Here is a 26310-nt window from a genome sequence, read left to right as displayed (position 1 = left end):
CCGGTGGCGGCCAGCGTTCAGCAAGCAGCAGGGCTCAGACGGACCGCTGCCGTGGTAGGGGGCAGCGGGCAGCAGGGCTTGGCGGACAGCCCCGGGGGCGGCCAGCGTTCAGCGGGCAGGGGGGCTCCAACGGACCGCGGTAGCGGGCAGCCCCGGGGGCGGCCAGCATTCAGCGGGCTGCGGGGCTGGGCAGGCAGCCCCGGGGGTGGCCAGCGTTCAGCAGGCAGTGGGGCTCCGACGGACAATCCTGGGCAACAATCCTTTTCTCCTCCATGTCGCAGTTCCCAATTCCTTCTCAACCAACCCGACGCAGACAACCCCGGGCAACAATTGCGGGCAACAATCCCTTTCTCCTCCATTTCGCGGTTCAGTCTGTACTTAATATGTGGAAGTGGAAGAACCAGAGGCGACTGAGAACCCGACGCAGTCGTTTGATATTCATAATATCATTCGGAGGCGCAAACTGCTTTTGACCATGATAATATATATTGTATTATATAGATATCTAAATATAATATGATATTATTTAGATATAGAGCTCCAGGACTCCCGCCGCAGCACCCAGCACCCAGAGTGTTCAGTGTTCCACTGTAAACGCTAGCGCATGGTACCGTGGCCGCAAGCTGCTCAGGGCCATACCCCCACCCTCCACCTTGACCCGCATCAAAGAACGGCACCTTTGTGGAGAGCTCATTGTGGGACTGGCTCGTAGTGGCTGTAACTCTGCACCAAGCACCAAGGCTGAATTTCTTGAACGTCTTCAAGTACTGTATTAGGGGCCCACTAACACCTATATTAAAGCATCCATAAAATAGCATGCCATGGGACCTTTAATAACTGTGAGTGAATGTTTTCTTCTGCATTAACTAATATTAATTAATGGTAAATGATTGTATCATTCTAAAGTGTCAAACTCAATAATGGTTAACATAATAAAGCAGATCCTTAATGGATACAGTACTTCTTGTTGTTCTCAGGTAAAAGGATCACTACCCCATTTAGTTTCAGAAAGTGCTTTTTGGTTGTTTGTTCCCCAATATGAAAATATCTCATCTCTTAAATGTACAGTAAACCCTGCACGGCACAACTTTGAATGATTAAACAACTGATGAATGTACATATATTTCTGTTATAATGTATTTCATAGTACCCATTCCTGAGTTGTGCTTATTTGTACAATTCTGTATTCATGAGTGTCATTAATATTGACTGATCAGATTAAAATTCAAAAGTGGGTGAAATGGTGATGAATGGCCCATTTTCACTCAAACTAATAAAGTAATTGAAAGTGTAAGTAAAACTACCAACAAAAAAAATATGCTTTGTAATAATATTTTATTGCAGCTCATAATTTACTATAAACAAGAAGTCATATTTTATGACATGCCTTTCTAAATGTACAATGATGCATTACATCTTATTCAGCTGCCTCCTTTCCCTGGGGAAGAGAAAAAAAGAAAAACATTAAACCAACAAGCATTTTTGTTTGCATTTCATTTCTCATTTCTTTCATTTCTTCGTGTCAATGGGCTTATGGTTTGTTCGAGATGCCTCGTACACCATCCGCACGAATTGCAAAGTGGGAAATCTCCCAGCTTTCTTGCGTAATTTAACTGAAGCACTCCCCCTTTTGGTCATAATATCTCGGGATTCTGAGAGTCCACCAAGTTCAGTGAGGTTGACCGTATGACTCGACAAATAAGATGGCTGCGCTATAAGTGCTACAAGCCAAGAATTTACATCACAAGAGCAACTTGTGCGGGTGGTGTACGATGCATCTCGAACACATCATTATACAGTGATGAACTTACCTTGCCACCATCACGGCTCTTAGACCTCAGCTTGTTGACTTGAGTCTCAGCGATGTCAGCACGTTCCTCAGCCTCCTCCAACTCATGTTGAACCTTCCTGCACTTGGACAGGTAAGAGTTGGCCTGCTCCTCCTGTAGGAACATACATATTTTGTTTAAATAAGAAGTACCAAAATTGATGCAACAACCGGATGTCGTTTCTACTTACCGCTTCCTCAGACTGCCTCTTGTAAGCCTTCACCTTCAGCTGCAGCTTATCAACAAGATCCTGGAGTCTGGCACCATTCTTCTTATCCTCCTCAGTCTAAAGTAATGCAAATGTTTACGCCCCAGACTCTTGATTGTAATCTTTTCTGATATTCATGGATTTAAATATTATTTTCAATATAAGCTGGCATACCTGGTAGGTGAGTTCCTTCACTCTCCTCTCATATTTCCGGACACCCTTAACAGCATCTACTCCACGTCTCTGTTCACCCTCAACCTCTGTTTCCAGCTCACGCACCTTAAGAAATCAAATCTTTTCAATGAATATACTCTTATTATGCTGTAACTGTAAATACATCCATGTGTGACAGTATCTTACTCTGGACTCCAGTTTCTGGAGCTGCTTCTTGCCACCCTTCATGGCCAGGTTCTCAGCCTCATCCAGGCGATGCTGCAGGTCTTTCACTGTGACCTCCAGGTTCTTCTTCATCCTCTCCAGGTGAGAGCTAGTATCTTGCTCTTTCTTCAGTTCCTCAGCCATCATGGCAGCCTAATATAAAATATAACATATTAATCGAGAGTTCAAGCAATGTCCAATTCAATGAATTAACAAATAATAGCAAACCTACATCAGTGATGGCCTTCTTGGCCTTCTCTTCAGCATTCCTGGCTTCCTGGACGGTGTCGTCCACCTCACCCTGGACTTGGACCAGGTCAGTCTCAATCTTCTTCTTTGTGTTCAGAAGACTTGTATTCTAAAATAAATGTCAATGTTTGCAATGTTTATGACACACATATAATCTTGCTAAATATTTTAGGAAACTTGGGAGCATTTCTTGGAAGAATATGTTTGTTTGTTTACCTGAGAGTGCAGAAGTCCAACGCGCTCACTGGCATCAATCAGCTCTTGCTCAGCAACTTTGCGGCCTCTCTCTGTCTGTTCCAGAGCCGCCCTCAGCTCCTCAATTTCAGCCACCATGAGACCGTTCCTACGGTCCACCATGGCAGCCTGCTCCTTCAGGTCTTCACCTCCTCTGACAGCATCATCAAGATGCAGTTGGGCATCCTAAAATGATGAAAACAGAAGTGAAAAGGTCACAACAAGATATAAAAGCAACTATATTTTAATTGTGCTACATTTTACTTTACTTCTGTCTCATACCTTCAGTTGTCCCTGGACATTCCTTAGCTGCTTCTGGGCCTCAGCAGCCTGGCGGTTGGCATGACTCAGCTGGATCTCCATCTCATTCAGATCACCCTCCATCTTCTTCTTGATTCTCAGGGCATCATTCCTGCTCCTGACCTCAGAGTCCAGTGTGCTCTGCATGGAGTCAGTGACCCTCAGGCTGTTCCTCTTGATCTGCTCCATCTCCTCATCCTTCTCAGCCAGCTTCCTGTCGACCTCACCCTTAATCTGGTTGAGCTCCAGCTGGACACGCAGAATCTTGGACTCTTCATGCTCCAGAGTACCCTAAATTATAAAACAATGTTAGAATATTTAATTGAAAGGACAAATTCAATTTCCTAATAAAAAAGGATAGCTGCACGAAAATGTAATTTTTAATGATCATCACCTCAGCTTCCTCAAGGGCTGTCTGGATCTCACTCTTCTCTGTCTCCACCTGCTTCTTGGACTTCTCCAGCTCATGGATGCTCTTTCCAGTCTCACCGATTTGTTCAGTCAGATCGGAAATCTCCTCTGCAGAGCAATTTCATGTGTTTAAGTATGGTTTGCATTTCTTATCCACATACTAGTGCTGTAAATATCACTGAGCATAAACTCACGTTGAAGGTTCTTGTTTTCGCGCTTCAGGGTCTCCAGCTGATCCAGAGCTTCTTCATAGGAGTTCTTCATCTTGAAAAGTTCAGTGCTAAGAGAACGAGCCTCTTTCTGAGTTCCTTCAAGCTCTGCCTGGCCCTCCTCATATTTCTGCTTCCAGTCAGCCAAAACCTGCACAATAATGTTAATAAAGCGGTACATGTTAATCACTTGAAGAAATGTCAAATGATAATACAATTTAAACTGCCATCTCAATGAATGACAACACACCTTGTCAAAGTTCCTCTGCTTCTTGTCAAGGTTGGCAGCCAGTCCATTGGCCCTCTCCACATCAATCATGAGATCCTCCACCTCACCCTGGAGTCTCTGTTTGGTCTTCTCCAGAGAGGCACACTTTGAGTTCACAGCCTCAATCTGTTCCTCAGCCTCCTGAAGGCGCTGGGCAAGCTTTTTCCTGTTAAAGTATCATATGGTTTAATTTGTGGACATTCATCGAGTATAATGTCTACTTTAGCCAAAGTATTAAGTATTTCACTCACTTGGACTCCTCAAGCTCCTCCGTGCGCTGGATAGCATCAGTTTCATACTTGGTCCTCCACTGAGCCACCTCACCGTTGGCCTTGGACATTCCACGCTGCAGCTCAGCCTTGGCCTCCTGCTCCTCCTCAAACTGCTCCCTCAGAAGGTCACAGTCATGGCGGGCTGATTGCACACCATGAGCGAGAGCATTCTTGGCCTGCAAAAGGTGATTAACTTAATTAACACATTTAAACTGAAAAATGTAGAACCTACAATGACATAATGGAACCATGATATTAAATGATAAAAAATTAGGGTTTACCTTGACTTCTTCCTCATTTAGCCTCTTCAGCTCCTCAATCTGCTGAGTAAAGGCCTGCTTGCCTCTGGTAAGCTGGGAGACGAGACCCTCTTTCTCCTCGAGCTGACGACCAAACTCACCTAGGTGATGACATAAATTGTTCACTATAAAATATAACAATACCACATTTATTCCCTAAATATATGAATAAGGTTGGGTTGCATTTGTTGGAGGTCAGCATTGAGGTTATTTATGGTTATGGTTAGGGCTATTCTAATATTCAGGGTTGTTTTTAAGTAATTGTGAATACTAACCATTCTCTGTCAACAGCCTTGCTCTCTGAGCACTGATGTCATTTATCTGGCGAGCATTCTCATCACTCTTAGCCTTGATTTCACTCAGCTGGTCCTCAAGGGTACGGCACATCTTCTCCAGATTTCCCTGGTGATTGTTTTACTTGTTAACACAAGTGGTTTCCTATACAGATTATATAGTATGAATTGTAATATTGTATTTTATTTCACCTTGGACTTAGCAACTGCCTCCATGTTGCTTGAGAGGTCGTCAATCTCCATCTTGTACTCGCTCTTCTCCTTCTCAAGCTTCTGCTTGACACGCTGGAGGTTGTCAATCTGCTCTCCCAGCTCTGCTACACTGTCAGCCTGCTTCTTACGAAGAGCAGCAGCAGTGGCTTCATGCTGCAGGGTGGACTCCTCAAGGTCACGACGCAGCTTCTGGAACTCAGCCTCACGCTTCTTGTTCATCTCAATCTGAGCAGCAGTGGCTCCACCAGCCTCCTCAAGCCTCTCACTGATCTCTTCAAGTTCTCTGGAGAGATCAGCTCTCTGCTTCTCAACCTTGGCACGAGCAGCACGCTCAGCCTCAATCTCTTCCTCCAGCTCTTCAATACGGGCCTAATTAGTAAGGAATACATAATATTTTGTAAAAACGTACTAATATTTATGGTACATTGATGTGGGATTGTAATATAAATTGTCTTACTTGAAGCTCCTTGATCTTCTTCTGAAGCTGAGCGCCCAGGGACTGCTCATCCTCAATCTTGCTTAGAAGCTGACTGGTCTCAAAGTCCTTCCTGATGATGAAACAATACAACACAACTTAATAACATACTCCTTGTGAATCATTTTAATAAAAAGCAAGATTTTGTTTAATCACATTACTTTTTGAGTTTCTCATCAGACTGCTGTTTGTCGTTCTCTAGATCCATTATGGATTCCTGAGCCAATTTCAGGTCACCCTCAAGCTTTCGCTTGGCTCGCTCAAGGTCCATACGGAGTTTTTTCTCTTGCTCCAGAGAACCTTCAAGCTGCAATAAAATATATTTTATTTGATTACATTTCAGAAGATGTAACATGTTTTTTCATGCATGTCATAAAAAAAGGAACCTCACATCATCCACTTGCTGTTCAAGCTTGGTCTTAGCCTTGGTTAGAGTGTTGACTTTGTCTTCCTCTGCCTGCAGGTCATCAAGGGTCTGCTGATGTGCCTCTTGGAGGGCTTTCTTCTCCTTTGTCAGCTTAGAAACGCTCTCATCCTGAGAGGCCATCTCCTCTGTAAGGTTCTTCACCTAAACATAACATAACAACGTGTCATACTTGCTCATAAGTAAAGTACTACCCTTATACTATTGAGAACGGTTTGGACGATATTGATGATGTTCGTATTGTGCAAACATTTTTGCAAACCTTGTTCTCAGTGGCATGCTTCTCCTTCTCCACTTTGGCCAACGTGAGTTCCAGGTCATCAATGTCCTTCTTGAGCTCAGAGCATTCATCTTCCAGTTTCCTCTTCTTGGCAGTCAGCTCAGCATTCATTTCCTCTTCATCCTCCAGTCTCTCTGTTGTCTCCTTGAGTCTGGCCTCCAGCTGGATCTTACTCTTGATGAGTCCCTCACACCTCTCTTCCGCATCATTCAGATTATCTCCATCCTGTTTAAAATGTGTCGTCATATCAAATGTCATATCACATGTATCTCATTGTGTGTTCATGTTGAGACAAATAAATATTTTTACTCACAGAGGCCACTTGCAGAGCAAGATCATTCTTCTCCTGCAGTAGAGAAACCAACTTCTCCTCAAGTTCCTTCTTCTTGGCCAGGGCAGTGGCCAGGTCTGTCTTCATCTTCTCATAGTTCTCCTTCATCGCAGAGAGCTCCTTCTCAGTTTCAGCACTCTTCAGAAGAGGTTTGATCTTGTAGTACACCTTCATCCATGGCCAGGTTTTGACATTCATGAATGAGCGGATGTTGTACTGAATAGTGTAAACAGCTTCCCTGTGGTGCAAAGGCAGTCCATTTAATAAACAATTATTGATTTTACAAAATAGCATATCTTCCTATGTATCTTTTGAAACATACCTTGTAGCTGTCATCTTCACATACTCCTTCCTCATGAGGTAAGCACGACAGAGAGCCTGAATCATTCCGACCAAAGATGCCAGCTTCTCATCTCGCAACTCCTCAAGAGTACCCAGAAGACCAGCTTTGAAGAACACCTTAAGGTAAGAAAAACATCTAGTCAGAGAGTAACTTTCAATCAAATACAAATATGTATTGACAACAATAAACATACCTTGGTGTGTCCGAATTTGTACTCGTCGTGAGGCACATCAATGGACCCAAGCAGTTTCTCAGAAGCCTTCTTGTTGTCAATGAACTGTCCCTCCGGAATGACACTGGCATTCAGTACTTTGTATCTGTAGGAGTGCAATGTTAAGTGTTTAAAAGAAAGGTGTATATAAAGAAGTTCTAAATATATAAATTAAGTTATTGTATAATTATGACAATATAATTTTTCTGTCAAAGAGTTAATACCTCTGCTTGAAGTCAGCGTAGAGGATTCTGCTGGGGAAGCCCTTTCTGCAGATTCTGATGCCCTCCAGCACACCGTTACACCTCAGCTGGTGGATAACCAGGTGGTTCTCCATCATTCCTGTGAAATGTTATAGATTTCAGACTTTTAAAATATGTCATTAATTTTGCTATATTCTACTACAACGCCAACCTGAAATTTAGAGAGTATTTGAAGATTTATTACCTGGAACTTTTGACTCATTGGGAATGAGACAACGCACAAAGTGAGGATGGGTGCTCCTCAAATTGGTCATCAGCTTGCCCAAATTGTCCTGTTCACGTAAGATATACATTTGAATTAAAAGCAACTACGAATAAATGTATTTCACAAATTAACTTCAGTTTTCTCAATGTGCAATGCTTACCCTGAACTGTGACGACACAGTCTGCATGGAACCACCCTTCTTTTTGCCTCCCTTCTTTGCACCCCCAGTCTCTGTTTTAGATGATTGGTAATTAGCAACATTTTTCACGTTTTTGTTTATAAAATAGAGGCAATAAATGGCTGGAACCACCCTTCTTTTTGCCCTCTTTTTTGGAGCCAGCATCTATATCACCATTATTTTAAATAATGATGATTTAAATGCTTAAAATGAGTTACAATTCCATAGTAACGTTGAAATATACAAAGTCTTAATACTCAAGACCTCAAACATATATTGTACCTTCAGCAGCAACAGCTGGATACAGGACAGGCAGCAGTTTGTTTGAGGACTTCTGGTACAGTCCAATAACAGAGTCATTCAGGGGATCCTTGTTCTTGTCCAGCCAGCCCGCGACGCTGTAGGCCACGGTACCAGCATAATGCACCATGGCGAAGTCAGCTTCAACCTTGCCCTTTCCCGGCTTGGGCTTCTCAAATGCTTTGTTTTTGCCAAGATGCTGTTCATACAGCTTGTTCTTGAAGGAAGTGTCTGAGGCTTTGGGGAACATGCACTCCTCTTCAAGGATGGAGAAGATGCCCATTGGCTATTCAGAAAGAAATATTAGGAAACATTATGATAAGCTAGTTTTCAATCACGCTGAAAAAAGTCATATTTTGTTAGTCATGTTTACCTTCTCAATAAGCTCAATGCAGGCAGCCAAGTCCATGCCGAAGTCAATGAACTCCCAGATAATACCCTCCTTCTTGTACTCCTCTTGCTCCAGGACGAACATGTGGTGGTTAAAGAACTGTTGCAGCTTCTCATTGGTGAAGTTGATGCACAGCTGCTCCATACTGTTGTACTGTAAGAGAACATTAGTTTAGCAAATGTTCATCCACTGAGACACTGATTTTAGCCAGGGATTTTTTTTTTTAATAAGAAATGCAATCTTACATCAAAGATCTCAAAACCAGCAATATCCAGCACACCAATATAGGATGATCTTGCTTGCTTGGTGTCCAGCATCTGGTTGATACGGATGACCATCCACAAGAACATCCTCTCATAGATGGACTTGCCCAGGGCACTCACTGAGTTATATACCTAGAGCAGGGTGGGAGATTAGATATACATACAAATTACTACTATTACAATTACTTTTTGATAGTTATTCCATTGTATTTACATACCTGAGGTACTGTCTGCCCCTTAGTGACAAACTCATTTCCGACCTTCACTCTGGGGTAGCACAAACCCTTGAGCATGTCAGCAGAGTTGAGACCAAGTAGGTAGGAAACTTTGTCAGCCTCTAAATTGTTTATATGAAAAAAAAAAAATACAACAAAAAAGTATGACAGTGTAGTAGAAATTGAATAATTGCTACACATATTTACACATTGTGAATACGACTTTTTGCTGCACACCTGGACTTTGGAAATGTCCAGTGGTTGTTTTAAAAAAAATATATTAAAAAAACTCACCCTCTGTGCCATCAGGCTCAGCCTGCTCCTCACGCTGCTTCTGCTTGAACTTCATGTTACCGTGATGAAGCACAGCACCAGTAAACTTGTAGATGGCCATCTTCTCCTCATTATTGAAACCCAAAACATCAATAGCATCCTGTAGGAAAACAAAGTATATAACATGAAAGTTAATTCAAAGAATATTCGAAGAGTCTCTATTAACTCTACCTTGGTTAGAAACATACAGCGCTTTCTTGAATCTGCTGTATGCAGACAGAGCAGAGCGAACTGAGCTTGAGCGGCAACCATTCAGTAGATTTGGCATGCTGTAACACTGAGTTAAAGCCCTCCTAGTTTTCTGATCGGCTCAAAGACATTTTTGGGTCCCGGTTAGTCACTGCCTGTTAAAATTGCTACCTACGGTAGTTGTAAACATTGACTCACATCAGTAGCATCCAGCTCCTCTTTGTCATCAATGCTGGCCACAGTGATCTGACCCTGACTGCACATGGGGAAGTCGTAGGGGTTGGTCGTGATGAGGGTCATTTCTGCAGAAAATATAATATATTCATTTTAATGATTCAAATTTAAACTTTAGAGACTATCGAAACCTTAAATTGTTATTTTTCTTCTTCAAAATCCTGAATGATAAGTTAAAGGCAACCCTATATAACAACAATACATCTTACTGCAACATTTATTTCTCACTACTAAACCATCTTACCAATAATCTCAGGTTTGTGGTTGGTCATCATCTGGTAGAAGATGTGATAGCCTCTCTCATCGGGAAGCTGGAATGTCACTCGGGACTTCTCCAGCAGATCTTCACGGTTATAAAATAATAGTATAAAGTTTTGATTCACATTACTAGATCAAAAACTATTCCCCCCATAATGAGAGTTAATTCATTGTTATTTGGGTACAAGATACTTACATGTCTCAATGTCAGCACTGGCCAGTTTGCCAGTTGCACCGAAATGGATTCTGATGAATTTACCCTGTAGAAAAGCCTCATTTCAGTTTTTGTCAAAGATCAAGTATGTAATTTCATTTGTTTGACATACTAAGTTTGTACTTACGAAACGAGATGAGTTGTCATTTCTCACAGTCTTGGCATTACCGTAGGCCTCCAGCAGGGGATTGGCTGCAATAATCTGGTCCTCCAGTGACCCCTATGATGAAAGTTCCAGTATTGATCCTCAGTTCTCAGGGCATCGCTACATCTCTGGTGTGTTTCATGTCATTTATGATGATACATTTTTTATATAGAATACTGATTTTATGTTTTTTTAAGCATACCTGAATCTTGGAAGCATTTTCCTTCTTCTTGTCAGTAGCCACTGAGATGGTAGCAAAGTACTGGATGACACGCTTGGTGTTCACAGTCTTTCCAGCACCGGATTCTCCACTGGGTGTGAAAAGAAGGTAATTAGGATTTTTTTTTACATTGTCTGATTCTTTGTGAGATTTTTGTGAGGTAATTTTTTACTTGTAATGTTAAATCATCCAACTTAACAACAACAGGTATAAACTTACGTGATCAATACAGACTGATTCTGTCTGTCTGCAAAATAAATAAATGAAAGTATTACATTTATTCAAACATTTAAACCAAAAATAATTCTGTTAATGTATACCCCATTTGCTTATACATACCAGTAAGCATGTTCTGGATTGCATTGTCAGAGACAGAGAAGATGTGGGGTGGTGCCTCCATACGCTTCTTGCCTCTATATGCATTGACAACCTCCTGATCGTACACTGGGAGCCACTTGTAGGGGTTTACAGTGGCACAGAACAGCCCGGAGTAGGTCTGAAGGAAATCATTCAGAGATGATCATTAATATGATCTGTGATATTGTTTAGTAATATTTATCTTCATTTAGTAGGTGAAATATCTTACGTAGATCATCCATGCTGCATAACGCTCTTTGAGGTTATACAACACAGAGGCTTCATTGAGATGGGTCATCATGGCCATGTCCTCAATTTTGTCATACTTGGGAGGATTCATGGGTGTGACATCTTCCTCCTTGACTGTTCTCTCCTAAAAAAGCACACCATTTTTGGATTTGTTTCGTTTCATTTTTTTTTTTACCTTGAAACGTTTCTAACTATTTTCTGCATGGCAATAAATTAAAAGCAGCCTACCTCTTCTGTAGCCAACACTTTAACGGTGGTTTTGCCACCCTCCTTCTTAATGATGGTACACTTGACGTACAGCTCCTTAGCATCAGCCACATATGCAGCACTCTTGGCATCAAAGGGCGCATTCTGGGCCTCAATCCTCTCCTTCTCTGGCTTACGGAGGTAAATCGCAGCCTTGCCATAATAGGCCATCTCTGCGTCCGTACTCATGGTGGCAGCTTACTGTCAGACAAAGACAGAAAATGTTTTGATGTATCTCATATGCTATTGTCCTCAAATTGTTCTCATAGAGATCGGTATGGCCGACATAAAATAGCTCTTACCTTGATCTTTTTCTAATGAGAATCTTCAAGTTTCAGCCCTGAAATTCAAAGACATAATATTTTTAAACGGATTTAACTGATGCTATTTCAGCACTTACAATACAAATTAACATGACACCTGAAAGTTTTACAACTTTCGTATATTCGTCTGTCATTGTAATTGCACATTCATAGTCCTAAAAATACTAACACTTTATGACATGCAATCGATCATATCTTTTAGCTTCATTTATGACAGTTACAGTTAGACGATCTGGGAAGGGGAGCGAGAGAGAATTAACCTGGGTGGCTGCTTTAAGGACTGAGCCTTAATTGTAAGAGCTCTACCAGGTGAGCCACGAGGGAGCACAACAATAGATCATTTTTACTTTAAATTAAATTAAACACCAATATCAAGTTAGAGGCAAACTATGCATAACATATTTAAATAAGTGAGATATGTAACATCACTCTGCAATACCCTTTAGCCTTAAGTAGTTCAACAACAGTTTTCATTCCTTGCGAATTGTCAAAACAGGCTGTATTGAAAATAAATAGTGAAAATAAGGCAATATGGCTCTTGTAAAAAAATGTGGTATATCTAACAAGGGTATACCTAAATTCCTTTGCTGGAATACGTCAGAATACAACCTTCATGATTAATAACAAAGAAAGAACAAATAAACATGATAACAATAGTGTGGCTTGCTTTGCAACCACACTAATGTTTCAATTGAAAATCTTAACTATTAAAGTTTTGAATGAAGGAGAGCTTTACCGTCACTCTGACTTACCACCAGTTGTTTCTTCCTCAACTGCCCTGCAAGCTGTTCATCCCTCTCAGGGTCCTCTTATATAGCAGACCACTGGGTAAGCCCACACTCAAAATGGGCATGAGGTGCAAACCCTCATATAGATTTGGTATACATTTGCTATGTGTTCTTTTCAAACTATTGGGCTGATTTGCAAATTGAAAATTAACGCATGCAATGAAGAACAATTAATACAATTAAAGTGATAGTGTGATGTATGATCATTGTAATCTTTATACAATGTAAGCTCTTTAAACAGTTAGTTTAAATAGTTAGTTTAAAGAGCTGATGGATGCAGTTTATTAAGATACAACAGTATACAATAACTTGTGACTTTGTGACTTTCCTCCTTTCATTTGTATAGTTTTTTTATTTCTTCCCATCACTCTTTGAAGTTGCCTTTTTATATATTTCATAAAGACTTTTTATATATTTCATAAAGATACTTTAACATTAAGAATGTCACATCTAGAGGTCTAAATCTATAAATATGAGGTGGTAACAGGTTTCCACTATTAAGACCTTAACAGGATGTTTACTGCTTACAAAGCACACGACTTTGTGCTTCAATGGGGAAACCTGATCTCTTTCTATGGGTGTAGTGTTGCAGTACAGCATGTAAATAGGATTTTTGAGATTTAAAACCCATCACTATATGTATCGCGTCTACTTGTCAAGTGCCTTGGTTTGCTGAAAAATGTAGAATGGAAGTGGAGATCCATTATAGATAGTATTTTTGAAAACGATTTTATTTATTAATAGATACATGCAAATGTAAAAAAAATCCTAAACAAAAACAACAAACCCAAGTTCTAAATATTTTCTTAACTATTCTGTTGCTCTGACACTAAGTTTTTGTTGATAAAATGATCAGTTTTAATCTAATTAGTTTTTTCTAATTCAGCAAACTATCAAAAAATGTGTTTTAAATGTCCAAGCAAAATTATGTTATTTTGAGATAGAGAAGGAATGAATCAAAACAAATAAAAACACAGCTCTTGTTAAAACTGTAATAAGATCTTGAAGTTCAAAATGTGTAGAATTATTTTAGCATACGTTTCATCATATAAATCAATTAAGCAATTGTTAAAGATCAATTGAAACAAACTTTGCCGGCACCATGTTATGACCGAACGGGTGGAACCCAAGTGCAGACGCAGACAATGGAAGTTGAATTAAACCAGAGGTTTATTGTAGATGATGTGAGCAGTAGGGAATAAACAGGAGGTAGACAGGCACGGATGGATGACAGGCAGGCAACGCTACTGGCAGGTAGGCAGGTAGATGAGCACACAGGATGGATGGCAGGCAGGTACGGAGCTGGTGATCCCGAGGCAAGGAAAACACAGATTATGAACAGGAGGAAACATGGAACACAAAATGTATTTAGAAATAAAAAATTCACTAATGCCGAGACTGGTTATCTACAGTGTTGGGGGTAATGAAGTAAAGTAACGCATTACACTAAAAATATCGGTAACTACACTACTTTACTAGACTATAGGAACACGCGTTCCTGTGTTACCCAAGCAGTGTTTGCCTGTGTGTAAAGTTCTGATCTGTTTAAGTGGTGCATGCATGCGTGCTGCCTGTGTATGTGCTGCCTGTGTATGTGCTGCCTGTGTGTGTGCTGCTTGCCTCGCCACGTTGCCATAGCGATCGATTTGAGTGACATAGCTGCTGGTGCAAAGGAGAGAGGGAAATGGAGATAGAGACGGAGAGGGAGACAGGGGGTTTCGGCCAGTGGCGATTACTTTCAGTTTATAACTTGAAAGGACAAAAATATTCGAGTCAAATGCACTCTATGCCCAGGCGACAGGTGTCTTTCAACTGTCGCAACCCAGATTTCGAAATATACGGACATTTGGTCCGCCAACAACAAAAGTTATTTAGGAATGACGGTGCACTGGATAGACAGCATTAGTTTTAAACGAGAGAAGGCTGCTCTTGCCTGCAAGAGGGTGAGAGGAAGACACAATGTCATAGCTTGCTATCAGGTTCATTCAGCATTTGGACCATTGCATGAAGTAACAGCAGGGGTGGGCGTACTATTAGGCAAACCAGGCACATGCCTGGAGCCCCAGGCCCCATAGAAGGCCCCCCCAAAATGCCCTCTTTATATTTTTTCCTCATAACTATTGTTTTTATAAAAATTCCGCCATAATAGCAGCGTCGGGATGTCCAATTACTCATGCATTGACGGTCTCCCAGCTAGCGAAGCAATCATGCAACTGGTTATCTACCACTGTGGTTGAAACAACGATCTGAGTGGGTGAAGAACCGGGGTTGAAGTAGTGCAGGATGATGAGGATGATGGATGGCTGGTGTGCATGTCCAACAGGTGTAGAGCCGGGGAAAACAAGGGAATGCCTTGCCCATAAGGCACCAAGAGGGGGAGACAGAGCAAAGCATCTGCTGGGTACGGCCACGGCCATAACATTATCCTCCCTCAATGGGTGCCACCCAACAGGTCTATCTGGGTGCGCCTCATGGAAATCCCGGATGAAGGACGCATCCAAGATGTTGCTGCGGGGCACCCAGCTACGCTCCTCAGGGCATTAACCCTCCCAAAAGTATTGGTAACCCCATCCCCCTAGGGGACCCCCCCCGTAGGCTGGGGGGGTCATCGATGACACGGGGGCTGGAGGAGCTGGGGGGGACAGAGGGCTGGTGGAAACAGGCATTAACTGAGAAACATGGAAGGTGGGATGAACCTTCATATTGGAAGGCAACTTGAGTCTGACCACTGTGGGGTTTATGTTAGTCAATCAAATAGGGCCCACATAATGGGGGGTGAGTTCCTTGGAAAATGTCTTCAGGGGTAGTTCACTTGAGGAAAGCCAAACCCTCTGCACTGGGAGGTAGTTGGGGGGCTGGGACCGGTGGCGGTCAGCGATGCACCGGTTGCGGTCAGCTGAGCGGAACAAGGTGGAACCAACGTCCCTACAAATCTTGCGAACCCGATTGAGATTAGACTGAACTGATGGGAGGGAAATGTCAACCCCCTGAGCTGGGAAGCTGGGTCTAGCTGTTTGAATGGAGGCAAGGTTCTTGTGGTCAGTCCAGACTATGAAGGAGTGTTCGGCTCCCTCCAGCCAGTGGGGGGGGGGGGGTCTGAGGCGGAGCGAGAGTGGATTTACGGGGCGGGAGTGAATCCGTGTGGCTGGTTTGGGGTCAGCATAGAGGAGTGGAACCTGGAAGAGCACTGCGTTGTGATCAGAGACAGCAAAATCGACCAAGTTCACATAAAAGTCCACACAAAAACCATGGGAGAGCACAAGGTCATGTGTGTACCCTTTGTCATGGCTGGGGAGCTTCACATGTTGGGTCAAATTAAAATAAAGTTTGATCAAATCAGAAGCAAACAAGGAGGAAGAAGGGCAACAAACATGGATATTAAAATCACGATTAAAATCATTCTAACATAATGACTTAGAAAAGGTCAGACAATTCTTGAATAAAACCAGAAGTAAGTTAAGGGGGTCTGTATATTAAAACACAGGGTGGGCAACATATTGTTTAAAATGGGGGGGCGGCATTAGCGCAGGAGGGGGTTGGCTGGTAACGGCAAGGTTGCTGGTTCGATCCCCGGCTCGAAGTGTGTGGTGTGTCCCTGAGCAAGACGCCTCACCCTAATTGCTCCTGAGGTGTTGGCTGTCGGTGTGTGAATGAATGAGCATGCATGAATGGGTGAATGTCAGTCAACACTGTAAAGCACTTTGGATAAAAGTGCTATATAAATGAGGACCATTTAAAATAAAACCAAGACACTCAAAGTTGGAGAAACAACCAAGCAAGACGAGAACAACTAAAAACATTTCTGTGTATTACAGCAATTACAGCTGGTGGAAATATAGATATTCTGCGGGATGACTTAGGCCCCATCCACACGGTCCTGATTTTTTGGTGAAAACGCCTTAAGTCTTGTGCGTTTCGGCTGACCATCCAGAAGGAACCAGGTCCCAGGGTGGATAAGATGAAAACGGAACTATGCGTTTTGGTTTTAGGATCTGTGTGGACCCCTGAAACGCAAACAATGATGTCATCGCCCCCCACCAGCTGGGCGACCTTAGAGTTGTGTTGAATTTTTTAGTATTTTTGTAGCTTTAAATACAGCCCCTTGGTAAATTGAATTACTAACTGTACATAAAAAAAATATTTCTGCTCAATCTAAAAGGTTTAACAACTGCTTTCTCCTTGACTGTATGTTTGTATACATTGCACAGGCTTGATGTGATCCACGTTTTTTTGTGGAGAACCAGCGCCACACAGTGGCCTTCAATATGTAATACAGCGTTTCTACAGCTCGATGCGTTTTCGCAATGAGTCCATTGTTACTGAGATATTCCTGAAACGCATCAAAGGACAGGACAGGACGGGGGACGGGGCCACAATGAGAGGGGTAAATTCATCAGGATTTATCCAGGACTAAAAAAGGACAAAAAAAAAAAAAGTCAATATCGTTAAATATTGGAAGATAATCTTGGCAGTTGGCTAGTCAGAACACTACTGGGGCTACATCTACCACCACTAGCCAACCAACTGCAATTTGGACTAACTGGTGACTTTCCAGACTAACTACCACAGTGTGAATTTCTTGCGTGCTGCAGTCACTGACCCAACACCGAGGAACCTCAGGGTTGCCAACTTTTGGTTTTTGGCCAGAGTGAGACTCTATAGAGGGTATTCGCACGCCCCTTTTTACGTCGCCGCGGCCATTTTGTTGACATGACACTGATTGAGAGTGAGTTGTCTGAACTGAGTGAAGTGAGCTGTCGTTCTGAGTTATCAATATTATGGCTTCGTTCGCACGTTATCAAATGGAAACCATCCATCGTAACGTTACAACTTACTCCCTGTGATAAAATAATGTATAGACTGTGTGCTAGACCGATCTAACGGGGTCATCCCTATGTTCCCCGCTTTGTATGTGACCGGTGTTTTTCGTAGGTGGAATCCGGAAGAATGAATATTAGGGTTACGGTTATGGTTAGGGTTAGGATGAGGGTTATGGTTAGGGTGAGGGTTACGGTTATGGTTATGGTTAGGGTTAGGAGTCCGCATGTGAGTTTGCCTGACAGGCTGTCTGTCCAATCCTAGCGCTTGAGGCGGAACCTTTTCCGGATTCCACCTACGAAAAACGCGACCGGGGAACATAGTTTACGCTCCCGATCTAACTCTAACTACTACCACAGGTAACTCTCTCGTTACCTGTGGTGAAATGTTGGGAACAGACTTCGCTATGAGTAGTCGGCTGAAGTCTCGCCTATTAATTCTAGCCAGCCATAAATCTCTCCTTCGCTGGCTCAAATCCTCAGTTTGTCGCGTAGAGCCTATGTTAGGAATGTCAACTATGTCAACAATATGGCCGCCGCGTTGACGTTTATAGAATAAGGTCTATAGAGTCTAATGCTTACCTTATAACAGGGTCCGCGGGTGGAATTGTTGACGGGAAGGGGGGAGGGGGGTCTCAAGGTAGTTTCTCCCGCTGTCTCACTCTACCGTCGGGGAGTTTGGAAAGGAACGAACGCGTCTCAGCTTTTTCTTTTTTTTGCCGTGAAAAATTTGATGTGTGGCGTGTGTGCGTGTGTAAACAGGCAAAAGCGTGTGTCACACGGTGAAACCGTGAGAGTTGGCAGCTCTGGAACCTACTTTCATTAATACGGCAGAGGCATCTCCAAATGTTTTCCCAAATGTTGACATAGCGCTGACCGTTGTAATGCCAGTGGGGCTGATCATTTTCAAAATTGCCAATTATTAAGCATAGACTGAGGACATAAATGTGTGAAGACAGACTGAACAATTTGACTTTGATGTCAATCGAGCATAACAGTGACCGTCCCCTTTTTAACGGCTCTTGTTCCGGAAGTAAATTTCCCAAGTAAAAGAGAAAATTTCATTTTCTCTATTGACTTTTTTGTAAAATCGTTATATAAAGAGTTTTAAGCCAGGAACCAAGCCAATCGTGTCAAGGTAGTAATATCCATAAAACATTTGATAAGGTGCAAAAAATAATTTGATTCTCTGCAACACGCGTTCTTTGAGAAATGAGATTGATGAGCTCCGCACCACTGCGAAGGTATGTTTTGAATACCGGGAATCCTGCTTACTGGTCGTCACTGAGACCTGGCTTCATACAGACATAACCGACTCCCTGATTGGAGGGCTTCTCTGTGGTTCGTGCCGACAGGGACGAATCCTCGGGGAAGACACGCGGAGGAGGCATTGGCGTGTTTATCAATGACCGCTACTGCAGGAACTATACAGGGAGGGAGACATTGGTTTCAGACGTTGAGCTGCTGTGCCTCTCTCTAAGACCCTATATCTCCCTAGAGAGTTCGGGAACATTATCATCCGTTCAGTCTATGTTCCTCTTAGTGGAAATGCAGCTCGGGCAGCAGCTCGAATAACTGACTAACCCTGTGTTCATTACCAACTCCAGAGGGGGTCATCCCTATGTTCCCCGGGTCCTATGTTCCCCGCTTTGTACGCTTTGTATTTTGTCACATACAAAGCTGTTATTTTTTCCACCATCAGTGCTGATTGCCATCAGTTACAGGCTGTTTGACGCGCATATCCAAATAGGCCTAGATGAGCAGAGATTAGGCTGTAAATTGGCTTTTGTTTTTGTCACATTTGGACAGTTTAAATAAACAATAAATACTGATAATCATGTGACTGTTCCCCAGTCACATACAAAGCGGGGAATATAGGACCCTTTTTGGGAAAAGCGGGGAGGGATGACCCCATCGAAACCCCCACTATCCACAACACTATTCACCTTATTCCAACCTACAAAACCGTTTTTAAGAGCAGCAAACCACAGACTAAATCCATATATGAATGGTCACATGACAACATAGAGACACTTAAGGGATCCTTTCTTTCTACAAATTGGGACATATTTCATGACTTGGGTATTGATGAGGCTGCTGAAACTATTACAGATTATATTCAATTCTGTGTAAACTGTGTAGTCACTAAAAAGGAAATCACAGTGTATCCCAACAACAAGCCCTATATAACTAGGGAGATTAAGGACTGTATTAACCGTAAGATAGTGGCTTTCATAAATAATGACCGAATGAGCATAAAGTCTGTGCAGAAGGAACTTAATCATATGTTGAGGGAAAATACAGGCATTATTCAGCCAGGTATGTAAGAGTAAATCCACAGGCCCTGATGGTATTTCAGCTCTTCTCCCAAAGACCTTTGCAGAAGAGCTCACTCCAGCTTGGTGCCCCATTTTCCAATTGTCTATAGATTCACATACAGTCCCTGCCATCTGGAAAAAATCCACCTGCCCCACTGAAAATAACGACTACAGACCGGTGGCACTAACCTCAATTGTCATGAAATGCTTTGAAAAATACATGGTGTCAATACTAAAAACAGAGATTAGTCCTAAATTAGACATATGTAATATAGTGAGAATCTAGTTCTGTAGTCCTTCCCCAACAGATCTTAAAGGACCCACAAAGACGCTGGTATAGAAAAGATAAATCTTAATTTATTATGACACAATAACTATAGTAAATATAAACAAGGAGGTAAGACCTGGTCACATAAAAACACAGTCGCCCAACATCTTATTCAATCAGTTCAGTTATTGCACAGCACTCAAAAGATGGCGATACACAGCACAACAAGATAGTCTAAGCACATAGTAATACAAGTGACAAACCACAGCAAACTTATTATTATGAGCTACCATGAACATAGATTAATGGACAACACGCGCTCTCGACCAGGCCCTAATAATTAGGACCCCCCCCCATCCCAAAAGAAACAAAAGAAATGAAATTCAAACCAAAATAGATGAATATAATAATTAAATTCCCACAGAAGCTTGGAGGTAAACTATACAGGGGAGAAAGCGGCACAAACACTCAGACGCACGCCACGTCTGAAACAGACCAAAAACACACATAATGACACACAGCACACAGATAGAAACATCTCATCTTCAGTTAAACGTTCCCTGTACTATACAGTACGTTAAACATAAAATCAATCGTACATATGGCACACCATTTGTAATAAATATACGGGAAATGTAGACAGAAGTATTGCTAAAGTGCAATTAGACTCACGAGTGGCTACCTTGCGCAATGACTCCCGACACGACACGCCACGTCTTTGGGCAATGCTCTCCGTAGCCCCAGTTCGCGGCGATGGACCGATCAGTGTAAATGAACACGCTCGCTCGTCCAATTACACATTAGACGCAGGTGGTACCACCCCCGCCATCAACCTCCTAAAGTCCGCGAGATCAAAGCGGCTCCCTCTGTAGGGAGGGAGTGTATGTAACCAATGAATATTTAGTCTATACTTAAACTAATAATTCACCCCGTCACACCCATCCCAGCTTTAAAAGCTCACCGTCCCGGTGAGACTCTGGTCCCTCTATACCCAAGGTCTAAATGTCATGTGCATGGGGGCAGCGGGGGATCTAGGTCTACCTTCAATTGAATTGGTGTGGCCTACGTTCACAGAGGTTGCCGTAGGAAGATGGAATGGGTTACTATGCTGTCCTGCTCTAGCCCGTGCTGAGCGTCTTACTGCCATAGCAAGATTGGGGGAGGGGCTTGGTGCATTTTCCAGTGTCATTGCCTCATGGACATCAGGCTGTATGTGGTCTGGGCTATAGCTTGGTGTGGTTACTGCTGGCTCGTGGGGAAGTGGTACACCTTGATCACCTATGGGGAATGTTCCCTCAACTGCCTCTAGACTCGTCGCGGGCTCCATCACAATGATTTCCTCATCATCGCTCTCTTCTGCCAGAGGCGTCCCTCTCCTTCCATCTCCCCTCCGCTGGGGACCTGCTGGTGCTCTGGGAATCCTGATGGTGAGGGTGGGTTCCGCTCGCACCTCAGCTGGAATGACCCGTAATTCGGCCCGGTTGATGTTCTTCTGGGCACCTGTTCCATCTTGTGGGCATATGGTGTATACTCTCCCATCTTGATCCAAGGCTCTCTGCACTTCGTAGACCGTTGAATCCCAAAAGTCTTGAATCTTATGGCGGCCCAACGGATGGTTTCTTCGGTGGACCAGCGTGCCTGGTGCAAGTGGCTGGCTTACTGAAGGGGTAACTTGTTGGTTTCGGCGCTCTGCGGCCACAGTTAACTGATCTCGGGCATGGGCGTAAATTTCCTTGAGATTCTCCTGATGCCGTTTCAGCCAATCATGAGTGCACACTGGGTCCAATTCTTCTTCCGCATGGCCCAAGAGAAAGTCTACCGGCAATCGCACTTTCTGCCCGAACATCAATTCGAAGGGAGAATGCCCAGTTGATGCATGCGGAGTGGTGTTATAGGCAAAGAGTATTTGAGGGAGTGCCTGCGGCCATCTGCGCTTCTGCTCCGGGGGTAAAGAGCGGAGCAAGTCATGTAGTGTACGATTGAATCTTTCGCACTGCCCATTACCCTCCGGATGATATGGTGTTGTTCGGCTCTTCTCAATATGATATAGTTGGCACAGCTGTTTCATGAGGTCTCCCTCAAAGTTTCTTCCCTGATCACTATGGAGTCGCTTAGGCACCCCGTAGTGGTAAAACCACCCCTCTGTCAGTAATTTCGCCACCGTACTAGCTTTCTGGTTGCGGGCTGGGTAAGCCTGTGTGAACTTTGAGAATACATCTGTTACTACAAGGACGTTTTCTCGGCCATCCGTAGACTTCTCTAGTGTTGTAAAATCAATGGCAACAACATCAAGGGGGCAGGATGCCATCAGATTCCCTGGAAAAGTCCGAACCTTTGGGCGGACCGCTTTTGCCACCACACAGCGGCCACACTCCTGACAGTGCTTTTCAATTTCATGAGTCATGCCCGGCCAAAAGCATCTCTCTCGGATGAGTTGAGTGGTTCGTTCTATGCCCTGATGCCCGTGATCGTCATGGAGGCTTATCAAGACTTCGCGCTTTAAACACTGTGGCAGAAGGAGCTGGAGTGTCTCCCTAGTCTCCCCTGGCAGCCGGATGCTTCGGTACAAAACCCCCTCCTGACACTGAATTCTCGGCCATTCCTTAAGAAGCCTTTGCGTTCCTGGTGGCAGGAGTATCCGTTCGGCTTTGGTGGGCAATATTCCTCGCTTCCACAGGAGACTAAAAGGTCCAATAACTGCATCCATAGACTGCAGAGACTGTAGATCAACCTTTTGCCGTAGTGGAAGGGCACTAGTCTGTTGGCACAGGACTTCGGTTGGAGGCTCAATGGAGCCCAGAGGCAGAGGGGGGATGGCTAGGCCTGGGGCAACCGCAGCAATAGGGACTGGGTCAGGGAGCCTAGAAAGTGCATCCACATTTCTATTTGCAGTGCCAGGTCGGTATCGGATGTCGAAGTCGAACATCGCCAGCTCTGACGCCCAACGGTGTTCTGTCGCCCCCAACTTGGCTGTTTGTAAATAACTTAGTGGATTATTGTCTGTGTAGACAACAAATTTCACACCCAGCAGGTACTCTCTAAACTTACTGGTTACGGCCCATTTTAGGCCCAACAGCTCCAGTTTCCGAGAACTGTAGTTGGACATGTTCCTCTCTGTAGGGCGGAGGCCTCTGCTGGCAAAGGCGATGGGTTTCCTTTGCCCACCTTGATCTTGGGCAAGAACAGCCCCGAGTCCTGCATGACTAGCATCAATTTCTAGAATGAATGGTTTTGTAAAGTCAGCATAAGCTAGGACTGGTGCACTGATCAGCTGATCTTTAAGGGTCTGGAAACTCTGCTGGCATTCTTGGGTCCACCGACTTCCTAGAGTGTTCACCCGGGCTCTGGCCTTGCTCTGACTTGCCTCCACCATAGCAGCTAAACGATGCAATGGCGTGGCGACCTTTGCAAAGCCCTCCACAAACCGACGATAATAGGACGCGAATCCTAAAAAGGACCTCAATTCCTTCGTAGTCGTCGGCTGCTTCCATTCCGCTACGGCTTTGATTTTATCTGGATCAGTCGCTACCCCTGACGCAGAAACTACATGCCCCAGATACTTCACTTCCGTTTGAAAGAAATGACATTTGGACAGTTTTAGTTTAAGATGGTTATTTTGTACGCGGGTTAGGACAAGTTCCAGGCGCTTCAGGTGTTCCTCAAAGGAAGAGGAAAAGATGATTATATCATCCAAATACAAAAGTAGTGACTGAAAGCTTTGATCTCCAAAAATTCTCTCCATCAACCTCTGGAAAGTGCTTGGTGAATTGCAAAGACCGAATGGCATGCGATTAAATTCAAACAGGCCAAAGGGTGTACAAAATGCAGTCTTAGCCTTGTCAGCCTCTGCTACTGGCACCTGATTGTAGCCACTTGCAAGATCCAGAGTCGAAAACCACTTCGCTCCCGTCAGTGCGTCCAAAGACTCTTCTATTCTAGGTAATGGGTATGCGTCCTTCTTTGTCTTATCATTCAGAAGTCGGTAGTCAACGCAGAGTCTCATGTCACCCCCTTTCTTTTGTACGATGACTATAGGTGATGAGTAGGGGCTAGAACTAGGCTGGACAATCCCAGCCTCCAACAGCTGTTGGATATGGGCCTTTACTTGCTCATACTGGGACGGGGGCAGGCGGCGGTATCTCTGTCGGATGGGGGTGTCATCGGTGAGAGGGATTTGATGCTCGACTAGAGTGGTACACCCCACATCTCCTTCCCCTCTACTGAAGACCCCATTATGTTGGTGGAGAAGTGCCTTCGCTTGCTTCTCTTGCTCTGCCGATAACATGGGCCATGACAGATTGGAGAGGTCTATTGAGGGAGTGGCCTGCACCTCTGCCGACTGAACTATGGCAACCTGTCCCCCACTGCCCCCCTCCACAATATCCACAGCACACCCTGCAGACATCACTTGTACGATGTGAAGCTCACCCAAAGTAGTGTGTGGTTGAAGCCACACCTCTTGTGAACTTACATTGGTCACGGGTACTTCTACCACCCCCTTAGTCACTGACAATAACGCTTTAGATATTAATAAACCCACGGGCCACTGGGTGTCTTCTAACGGGGGCTCTAATAACACAGAATGAAGGGACAGCTTGGCAGCGCTGGGGCAAACTAGGGGAATGAGCTTAAGAGATCCCGGGGGAATACGTACTGCCCCCCCCTGCACTCTAGCCTTACCCAAGTACCCTTTACTATAAAGGTGTTCGATAGATTGGCATGTGGTAAAGACCTGCTGCCAAGCCTTACTGTCTTTATCCCTTGACGGTTTGGAAAGGGTGAGGTGGAGATCTGCAAACAATTCCTTGTAACAACTTTGGATTATGTTCATCCCTATGAGTCCTGGTACTGCCTGTTTTTGTTGTCGGGTGAAAGGGTCAACTGGATCACGTACTACTAGAATACCCATACTAGGAAATGTTTTACCCAACACTACAACATCCAGTTCTACATAACCTGAGTATGGAATTTCATAACCGTTAGCGGCTTGTAGTTGCAGCCAGTTACAGGGTTTGAGCGACTTGTCACATGATTGAAAGTTTTCCAAAAAAAAAGTTTCTGTTATAGTGGAAACCATAGAACCCGTATCCAGAAGACAGGGCACTACCTCCCCCCCCATTGAGATAATTCACCCCGTCACACATACAACAATTTGCCTACAGACAAGGCACTGATTATGCAATCACTGGCATCACTCACCTTGCCCTTAAGCATCTTGAAGCTCCTGAGGCCTATGCACACCTTTTGTTCATTGATTTTAGTTCCGCTTTTAACTCACTTAACCTTTTCAGTTGGAAGGTTCATGTTGATTACCTGTGTTCTCGTCTCCAGCAAAGACTGTACTTCCTGCGTAGACTCAGGGTGTGTGGCGTTAATCAGAAAGTTATGTTTTTATTTTATCAGGCGGTGTTAGAGAGCATTCTGAGGTATGTCATGTCGGCTTGGTATGGTAACCTTCCTGTCCAGCTGAAATCTAAAATTGGGCGCCTGATTCATACCGCTATGAAGGTGATGGGGAGATCTGAAAAGCTCCCCTTGCAGTCCATCTACGAGCAGTCTGTGCTCTGACAAGCTGAGAAAATTGTATCTGATCAGATACATGTTCTGCACACAGAATACCAGCTTCTACCATCAGGTAGACGCTACAGAGTCCCCACTTGCAGGCTGAACCGCTTTAGGAATTCATTTGTGACCACCTCAATAAGGATCCTAAATGCCCCCAGGGCCAAACAAATTGTGCAATAGTATTACTGATCATGACCCATGGTGTAATACGTGTGTGTGTGTGTGTGTGTGTGTGTGTGTGTGTGTGTGTGTGTGTGTGTGTGTGTGTGTGTGTGTGTGTGTGTGTGTGTGTGTGTGTGTGTGTGTGTGTGTGTGTGTGTGAATTGCACTGTTCTTGTATGTTGTATGATATATTTGGCCTGTGTCCTATATGTATGCATTGTCTGCATTTGTATTTTTATTTTATTTTATGTAAAGCAGCTATATGTGACAGCATTGGAGTCCAAGACAAATTTCCCTTGAAGGATAATAAAGTGTATCTTATCTTAATTGTGAAACCTTCCACAATGGTTCCACCCACTACTTTATTGCGTTACTTCCATTCTATACCATTTGTCATTATCTTATTGTTCATATTGTTAATACAAGTTGTGTCATATATTCTGTGTGTGTGTGTATGTGTGTGTGTGTATGTATAGTGTTTAATATAGTCTATAGTGTTGTCATCGACATGGTACGTTCTGTCGTTCCTGACTGCAATCACCGCATAATAACGTTACTCGTTTTTAATAGAAGTGAATTCGG

At 43.6% G+C, this 26310-nt stretch overlaps 2 protein-coding genes across 2 annotated transcripts; both read right to left on the bottom strand.

Annotated features, from left to right (window-relative positions):
* Nucleotides 1-17: 17 nt before the first annotated feature.
* LOC311367589 (myosin heavy chain, fast skeletal muscle-like) lies at nucleotides 18-9864 on the bottom strand (the record flags this gene model as incomplete). The annotated part of the gene is made up of 29 exons (XM_084486412.1): nucleotides 18-185; nucleotides 1812-1892; nucleotides 2020-2115; nucleotides 2212-2316; nucleotides 2398-2568; nucleotides 2648-2773; nucleotides 2881-3084; nucleotides 3322-3489; nucleotides 3593-3717; nucleotides 3804-3969; nucleotides 4069-4252; nucleotides 4338-4534; nucleotides 4640-4758; nucleotides 4933-5059; nucleotides 5143-5532; nucleotides 5621-5711; nucleotides 5800-5945; nucleotides 6030-6206; nucleotides 6325-6567; nucleotides 6656-6911; nucleotides 6996-7132; nucleotides 7210-7333; nucleotides 7452-7569; nucleotides 8156-8459; nucleotides 8547-8717; nucleotides 8810-8959; nucleotides 9046-9164; nucleotides 9337-9475; nucleotides 9763-9864. The coding sequence occupies 29 exons, from the start codon at nucleotides 9862-9864 to the stop codon at nucleotides 18-20; spliced, it is 4704 nt and encodes a 1567-aa protein (XP_084342538.1).
* A 986-nt stretch (nucleotides 9865-10850) lies between these two features.
* LOC311367885 (myosin-4-like) lies at nucleotides 10851-11676 on the bottom strand (the record flags this gene model as incomplete). Its single annotated transcript, XM_084486748.1, has 4 exons — nucleotides 10851-10882; nucleotides 10975-11131; nucleotides 11222-11365; nucleotides 11470-11676. 4 exons carry the CDS (start codon nucleotides 11674-11676, stop codon nucleotides 10851-10853), a joined length of 540 nt encoding a protein of 179 aa, XP_084342874.1.
* Nucleotides 11677-26310: the final 14634 nt, after the last annotated feature.

Source organism: Micromesistius poutassou (assembly GCF_964030765.1).
Source record: "Micromesistius poutassou genome assembly, chromosome: 22".
In the NCBI taxonomy this organism is placed as follows: Eukaryota; Metazoa; Chordata; class Actinopteri; order Gadiformes; family Gadidae; genus Micromesistius; species Micromesistius poutassou.
Note: the sequence above shows the minus strand (reverse complement) of the source record. Positions and strands in the feature narration are given on the sequence as shown.